Source organism: Erpetoichthys calabaricus, chromosome 4 (genome assembly GCF_900747795.2).
Source record: "Erpetoichthys calabaricus chromosome 4, fErpCal1.3, whole genome shotgun sequence".
In the NCBI taxonomy this organism is placed as follows: domain Eukaryota; kingdom Metazoa; phylum Chordata; class Cladistia; order Polypteriformes; family Polypteridae; genus Erpetoichthys; species Erpetoichthys calabaricus.
In genome coordinates, this window is record NC_041397.2 from 58,867,047 (window position 1) to 58,875,932 (window position 8,886).

The 8,886-nt window shown below is 37.4% G+C and overlaps 1 protein-coding gene across 3 annotated transcripts in view; it reads right to left on the bottom strand.

Annotated features, from left to right (window-relative positions):
- Nucleotides 1–7,920, bottom strand: part of nup58 (nucleoporin 58) — a 129,615-nt gene extending 121,695 nt beyond the window's left edge. For 2 of the 3 annotated variants that reach the window (XM_051926391.1, XM_051926389.1), the window contains exon 1: nt 7,527–7,920. In XM_051926391.1, the coding sequence (XP_051782351.1) occupies nt 7,527–7,609 (83 nt within the window). In that variant the 5' untranslated portion in view covers nt 7,610–7,920. The remainder of the gene's footprint in view (nt 1–7,526) is intronic. The other variant, XM_051926390.1, reaches the window with a different exon arrangement.
- Between the last annotated feature and the right edge of the window lie 966 nt (nt 7,921–8,886).

The following is an 8,886-nucleotide window of genomic DNA, read 5'->3' on the forward strand; positions in this document are numbered from 1 at the left end:
AAATTTTTATTAAGAAGAAAAGTAAACCTTTTTAAACTGAGGGAAAATGAATCAATAATTATTTCTTAAGGATCTCTTTGTATATCATATTGTCAGTTCACCCTTCCGGTTGTAATATGACCAAGCTGTGTGCTGAGCTTACTCTTCAGCATGAAATCTAACGTGGTTTGTGCCCTTCAGAATGAAAACAGCATTTACCTTTTTAATAAAAGGCGAGCTTTTAAGCCTGAGAAATCACCCCATAAATGCACACGTTTAATTGCACATCTGTTAATATGTATGCTTACACAGTATTAAAAAGACACTCAACAATTAACGTCATTTACCATCGTTCCCGCGTTTGACTCATGCTGTAAATCTCTTCCTTGTTTTCACTTCACGTGATTACGTAGGAGGCGTAATACGTGATGACATGATACGTGACTCCGCCTCCTCCATTAGACTATATGGACAAAAAACAGGTTCCAGTTATGACCATTACGCGTAGAATTTCGAAATGAAACCTGCCTAACTTTTGTAAGTAAGCTGTAAGGAATGAGCCTGCCAAATTTCAGCCTTCTACCTACATGGGAAGTTGGAGAATTAGTGATGAGTGAATTAGTCAATCAGTGAGGGCTTTGCCTTTTATTAGTATAGATATACACACACACACACACACATACATACACACACACACATATATATATTTACAAATCTACATATACTGTATTTACATATCTACATATATATATACACATAAATATACATATCTACATTTATATATATCTAGACAGACATACATACATACATTTACACATATCTCTCTCTCTCTCTATTATATATATATATAATCTATATCTATCTATCTATATATTATATATATATATATATATATATATATATATATATATATATATATATATATATACACACAGTGGAACCTCTAGATACGAGTTTAATTCGTTCCAGAACTGAGCTTGTATAGCGAATTTCTCGTATCTAGAACAAACTTCCCCATTGAAAATAATGGAAATCCAGTTAATCCGTTCTGCACCCCAAATATATTAACATAAAAATCAATTTTCCTAATAAATAACACTGATAAATTATATATACTGTAGTCTACCTTTAATAAATAACACTGGTAAATAATATAACTGATTATTAAAAGAATCAAAACAGGTGTCCAAAGTGCAGTAGAGCATTCAATAAATCTTTAAATAAATAATCCTTAAAACAGTTGTGAAGTGGAGGTTTAAAATACACAAGAATAACAATCCTTTAACACGAGGTTAAAACGTCAACAAGAAGCAGTCTTTAAAAACAGATGACAATCCCCGGTGCTTCTTCTCTGTTAGCGTCTCACCTATTTCTCCCATGCGGGCTCTAAAACAGGCGAGACACTGTTAATGCAGCTGACCTTCTCTACACCGTCCTGCTTCAGCTATTTGGCTCGCCTGTTCAGCTACACGCGAGCCTGCACCTGCCTGCCTGCCCCCCCCCCCCCCCCCCCCCTCTCTCTCTCTCTCTCTCTCCTCTATATATGCGGGGAGGACATGGCAGCTGCAGCCCATCAGCCACAGGAACAATCATGGATGTGGGCAGTTTCCCACCTGTGCACTTCAGTGAGAAACGCAGACACCGCAGATCGCGGCTCGCAACTGCTACCACGCCCCCTTGCTAAGCCGCGAGCTATACCCACAGCCTGGCTCGTGGCTCGTTACGCAAACCAATGCTCGTATTTAGAGCTGAATTTTTCGCTCATACTTTCCTCGTATTTTGAATTTCTCGTATACAGAGGTGCTCGTATCTCGAGGTTCCACTGTACTAATTAATAAAAGGCAAAGCCCTCACTGACTCACTGACTGATTCACTCATCACTAATTGTCCAACTTCCCGTGTAGGTGGAAGGCTGAAATTTGGCAGGCTGATTCCTTACAGCTTACTTACAAAAGTTAGGCAGGTTTCATTTCGAAATTCAACGCGTAATGGTCATAACTGGAACCTCTTTTTTGACAATATACTGTAATGGACGGCAGCTCGATGGCCGTGGGAGGCGGAGTTGAGTGTCACGTCATCACGCCTCCCACGTAATCACGTGAAAAGACTGTGAACGCAGTAGGGAGAAATGAAGGAAGAGCTGCAAACAGCGAAGAACAAAAAATTCATTAAACAATTGAGAAGGGAGCGAAACAATAAGAAGCGAGCGAGTGAAGCATACAAGCATGTTCATAAGGGAAACAAAGCACGGTGTAAAACGTAAGTTTAAATTAAGTTTATAGAAACGCTCCCACTGCGGATTGCAATAACATATTCGCGAGATAAAAGTTTAATGAGAAGACACGAGGTATAAACGAACCACACGCCATAGCACAACGTTAGGGGCTTCACCTCTGGCGCTGACGTTCGAGATTCGATTCCCGAGAGGGGATGCAATGAGTGTGTATGCATGAAGAGCACAGAATTAGGGCGAAACACGTGTCGCGTACTCTTTGCATAATTTGAAAGTAAACAATTTCAACCATTCTATGATCTGCTTCTCGCAACTGAAAGACGGCACATGGCGGATGTTAGCCGACTTGCTGACCGCAACGTTAGGGGCTTCAACTCTGGCGCTGACGATAGAGATTCCATTCCCGAGAGGGGATGCAGTGAGTGTGTAAGCCTGATGAGCCCAGAATTAGGGAGAAACACGTGTCGCATACTCTTTGCATTATTTGAAAGTAAACTATTAAAACCATTCTACGATCTGCTTCTGGGAACAGAAAGAGGGCACGTGGCGGATGTAAGGCGACTTCCTGACTAACCAAAAGCGTAACCTGGCAGGTAACCACCCATACAGTCAGATTGTGATTCAGAAAATGAATGCCATGAATGTAATTACCCCGATCTACATACAAGGCGAAAGTCTTGCAACATTCAAAGATGATGGTTTGGGATAAGTACACCATGGAACATAAAAGAGCTTATGAAGCCTTGAACCGAAAAAAGCAAGATCTCAGAGATCGTAAAAAAAAAAAAATAGGAGGTAATGTCGTTTTACTCGCTGTAGATTTTAGTCAAACATTACCAGTTATTCCATGAGGGAGACCAGCAGATGAACTGAACGCGTGTTTAAAATCCATGCTTCTCCCACGGTCGGTTATATGTCGCGTGTTCTCGGGTAGGTACACCAAAAAATGTATACATTTAAGCATGTAATGGGCAAACAAAAAATGAGGTACACCCGAAGGCACTGCAGTAGTACTCAATGTATCTTTACTTCTTAAATGTTAATGTTTTACTGTTTAATAATTTATACGCTTCTTATATGTTGTTCAAATTCTTTTCTCAAAATACCAGTGACAGCGCAATGCACGATAACATGGAGTGAATACACCATACGCATCCGCCCACGGCCGCCCTGGTGTGCGCAGATAGGAGTTGATTCTACAATAAAATAAAATAAAGATAAAAAGAGTAATACAATCATCACCCATAAAGCGGATAGTAGACGTGACGTACTATATGTGTACCAGATTTCAAGTCAATAGGTGAAACGGTTTGCGAGCTACAGGTGATTTAAACTCCTGGACAGACAAACGAATAGCCACGGTAGCAAATTATAGAAGAAGATTTTACTGTTTAATAATTTATATTTATATGAAATGTGCTTCTAGATAGATCTATACGTACTATGGAATTAGTGAATTCCAAGATAAAAATCAGGAAAGTTCCATTTAAGCCAACTCTTTAAAGCTGTTTTTGTAACATGCTTTTAAAGTCTGGTTTGTCACTGAACCACTCTTAGATTTGTAACATTTACTATTGTAAGATTTTATATTGCATCATTAGATGCTTAAAAAAATATTACCAAAGAATAATACTTAATGGATTAGTCAAATAAATGTACGTTTCAAATGTCAGAAACTCATGGTGAAAACAAACTTGTCAGTTTCAATTTCAAGATCATATCTGGTTATTGCTTATGCCTGTGTACAAATCCAGACTTAAAGATTACTTTGGCTGTTATTACCTTATGGGAGTGTTTATAAAAAATAAAAAAATTACGGCTGTGTGTCTTTTTCCGAAGTGTGTATTTTGCCAAGAAATCAAGTATGATTTCTGCACTTGCATGCCGAAATTATCCTGCATGAATAAACCAGCAGTCATGCCTGTAAATTCTGTAGTATCCCTTTCTGACATGTGTTGATGTGGTGCTTTAGTATCACCATTGTGAGCCATTTTTATATGTTTTATATGTATAACTCACATTCTTCTCTTATACAATTGTGCATTCTGAAGTAATTTGTCTACTTCCAGTCACACAACAGCACAGTAACAACTTTCTCTGTACTACCAATACAGTAAAAAAAACTAGTTCCGCTACGTTTTCGAACATTTGATACCAAGATAGTACCGAAGTATCAGCTTGCGCAACACCTCCGTGTTGGTAGATATTTAGTCAAATCCAAAAACGGTGCAGATCTAATTTCACAGTTTCACGCCAATACAGCATCGTGATTTGTAGCAATTTTAAATTAACCTGGAACAAATCATGTTTGAATCATCATAACCATGCCAAATAGCAGCAATCTGTTAGACAAAAAAACCTAACTCCCCTCTTCTAAGCTAAAATGGCCGAGCACCATTCCCCCACCACCTTCCGCGGTGCATGGGACAAGCAGTTAATTGCAATCCACAAGAATCATTTAATATTCCCCACAAAAAAGCAGTGGAATTTTACACTCTTTATTTAAAAACCACACACAGGTAAATGCCATGTGCAATACCAGCAATCCAGGACTGAAACTCAAACAGTTGACTTATAAGGGAATTATGAATGCACCGACACCATGAACATAAAGTATAAGCTCGATATTTTTCAAGTCAAAGTTATTGCTTCACAATCATGGTATATATTATTGTTATGGCCCACAAGGTTAAATAACTGAAAATGGGTCAATCTTGGTGGCATCTAGTATATCTTGGATGTTTTCTTTATTGCATCACCTCTTCAGCATACAGTACAATACGGCTGAAACAGAGTAAAACAAATAAAATTACAGTATCAATCAAATTTTCATATGTTTGGAAGGAGTTGTCTGTCTAGTTGAAGGGGTAATCTTAAGTGAAAGAGGGTCTTCCAGGGTTTACAGAGAATGGCCCGAGAAAGGGAAAATATCTAGAGAGATCTGTGTGAAAATGCCTTGTTGATGCCACAGGTCAGAGGAGAATGGCCAGACTAGTTTGAGTTGATAGAAGGGCAGCAGTAACTCAAAGAATCACTCATTACAACTGAAGTATGCAGAAGTTCATCTCTGATCCCACAACACTTCAAACCTTGAAGGAGATGGGCTACAGCAGTAGGAGACCACACCAACTGCCACTCCTTTCAGTTAAGAACAGGGAAATGAAGTTACAATTCACATGGATTCACCAAAATTGGAAAAAAAGAAGATAGGAAAAATGTTGCCTGGTCTGATGTCTTGATTTCTGCTGCAACATTAATATGCTAGGGTCAGAATTTGGCACCAACAACATGAAAGTGGTGCAATGAAAACACCTGCATTATTTGCTCAGTTAGGGCTACCACAATAATTGGGATAAAGAAAGTAGATTTTAATGCCAAGAATGCTTTGACAGTGATCATGTGGCTGCAGGACACCTTTTCATCTTAATTATCCAACAAGGTAACACAAGAGTGTGCATATTTGTCTAAAAGCAATGATTTGAAAATTAACATCCAAGAAGTCATGCCCAGAAAAATTGCTTGACCATTGATGCCCTATATTAAGGAAGTCCAAGATTCTAGAGGGAAATTAAATGTATGCAGAGAAACAATGTCCATTTATGCATTATTCAGCCAAAACCCAGCAGGATGATGGTTAGTGATACTAGCACTCAGCTATACACAGCTACATATTAACCCAAAATTTTGGACAGTTTTCATTCTGTTAAATTTAAAAAACAAACGAAAGCCGAATAAATGACTTGGCAAAGAGAATATGCTGCTGTGATCAAAAGATAAATCTTTCTATTTGAGGGAACTTTTAAATAATATAAAAAAAGTTATTTTTATATAGTTATCCTTAATACACATAATTATTCAGGCTTGAATGGATATATGCAGTCAAGTGTGTTGTGAAAATTGATTACAAAAAAGTGCTTTTACTTTTGCAGTGGTATGTTCCGCTTCCAACAAAAACTCCAAAGTTTGTGTGCATTTACATAATAATGTAAATGAACAAAAACAAATACATGATGTGACAAACACATGACCTTCTCCGCATTAATAACAGGAGTATAGTATACAGTGTGAATGTTCCAAAATATATGCAAGATGCAATACTACTGAAGTTTGTTCCTCACATTGCAGTTTTATAGACAAACTATTTTGGTCACTTTAAACAAAACAAAAAAAAAAAATGTAATAAAATGCATACGGTGTTTCTTTGTAATTAGCCTTAGCTGCCACATTTAAAATTTTTGAACTTCACAGGCCGAACACTGAATAAAACTAATAATTCATTTATTGCCATCTGAAAATCTGAACATATCCATCAGATTTTACTTTGCAATTCTTTTTGAGAAATATGCATTAAATGCACACTTAGGCTGAAGAATTCGCTTATGTTGTAGAATACTGTAGCTGAAAGTGTGTTTTTCACATGTCAATCTAAGATTGGGATGTAATTACAGTGTATAAAGGTGCAAGAGAGTGGATGGCTGCCAAAAAAGATATCCAGGCACAACTACAGTATTAAGCTTGTTAGGACAGCTAATAGTTCAACTGACTCAAAAATCATATCTACATATTTTAATATGTCAATTGTATAACTTACTTATATTACAGCCTTTCCCCGCGAGTATATCACTCTTTTTTTTTTACTAAACCATGACATTTTATTGAATGGCAATAAAGTAATTTGTGTTTTTTTTTTAATCTATAATAACAGCACACTACAATAGACAGTGCAACATATGGTATGACCCTATTTATACGCTACACCCACACAAGACAATTTTGTACAGGTTAAACACATAAATAAACCAAAACATCCGGTTAGTTCAACTTAGTCAATTCCTGTAATACCGACGAAGATCTTGCTTACATTCTCTCATGGCCTTTAAGACTAGGATGGTTTCATTTTCTTGGGCTATTGGAGAAGGTCATGCCTTTGATTCTCTGATATACTTCGGTGTGCTTTTCTATAAAGATCTGAAAACTGAGGTGACTCTTTTGCAGCACGGAAACCAGAACTGGACTTGACACCCTGGCGATGATCTCAATCGGTTATATATTACTGCCCAACGACTATTACCTTATATTCAACAGTTCCTACAATATAACCCAAAATTTGATTCCCTCCACATATAACCTGTAGAATGAGAGCGCTGCATAAAGCGAATGACTATAACTAATTGGCAATAAGATAAAACAAAAATACAGTACAAAATTTAATGTGAATGCACAAAATGTGACTGTGCAACTGTAAAGGTGGAGTTTACTTAATGACAGCGTGCATAAGGCTGTAAATGAAAATAATCAAATACGGGCGAATTACCTGGTCGAGGCCCCAAATGTAAATCCTTCTCCTGTGGCAGTAGAACCGAGACCTCCGCTTCCAAAATTAAAGCCCGCCATCATTCCGACTGCAGTGTACTATTCGGGCCTCCTTGATAAAATAAACAGTTAATAAAGTTCGCTATGCACCCCGTAAGGATTCACAAGAAAACGTGGAGGCCTTCAGTTTTGAGCAGGACAAACTGAAAAAACGTAAACAAAGACTGAAAAATACTGTAGTTGAATAGCAACATTCGCAACAAACATTCTATCGTCTTTTCATTTTAAAAAGCACGTTTTAATTAAACAGTAATAATCCAAAACTAATGACTTTCTAGATTGGCGCATAAACGCGCCCACTGATAAACGGAAACGAAAAGCATGACGGGACTTTAGAAACGCAACCAACTCACTATAGCGCCTTAAAGAGACAGTCACTTTATACTAGATCACTTTATTGTAAATTACGAAAGATAACTGTAGTAATAAGGCAAATGCTGGTAATTCAGTTCCATTTCCTAGTGACATAAATTCTGGAATATAAAAAGACTTTATTTGGTCAACTAGATTGTAGAAAGCTTTGGAAGGACACCAAAAGGGTACCGAAAGTACAGCAGATTACCTGGATCCATTTGTATTAAAGGTGTAAAGCAGGTTTCTATAATACTGAGTTTACCACCCCCCTTACTGCAAGGCAGCAGCGCTACTGTAGCACCATCGTGCCACTCACATTTTTATTTATGAACAGTATACTGTGAATTTTTTCAACGAAGCTAACAATTTAGCTGTAGAATTCAAGAATATATGTTTTAAGGCATTTCGTTCTGAAAACGATATCAAGTATAAAAAATGTTCAGAAAGCTGTCATAATTTTACGTGTTCTGTGAGGCGATCGCTGCCCGTGACTCCTGATAGCGAAAGATGAAGCCCGTTGTAAGAAGTAAGTAGCAATTAACAACTATATCGAGCTCTGGGGTGCGCTTAAAATACGTAGCATTTATCGTACAGCTTTAGTTACTACGGGAGTTGAGAAACTATTAAACTAAACATCAATCTTAAAATTGAATTTACGACGCTCTTAGTGGTGATGCCTTTGGAAGATGCAGTTCAGGATCGTAGGGCTACTATTATTGATGGTTGTACTGTATATCCTAGTTCTAAAAACATGTTTGCAGAAAACATGTTGATTAAAATGTACAAACAAACGAACTAAGACAAATATATTTAAAATATAAACTACCCGTAGTTAATTTCATGTATGCATTGGCAGCACCCAACGTTGTTATTGCTGGAATCAAACTGATCCAGTTTGAATCCCGACTTGGTCACTGTTTTTGTGGAGATTTTACATTCTTCCCTTC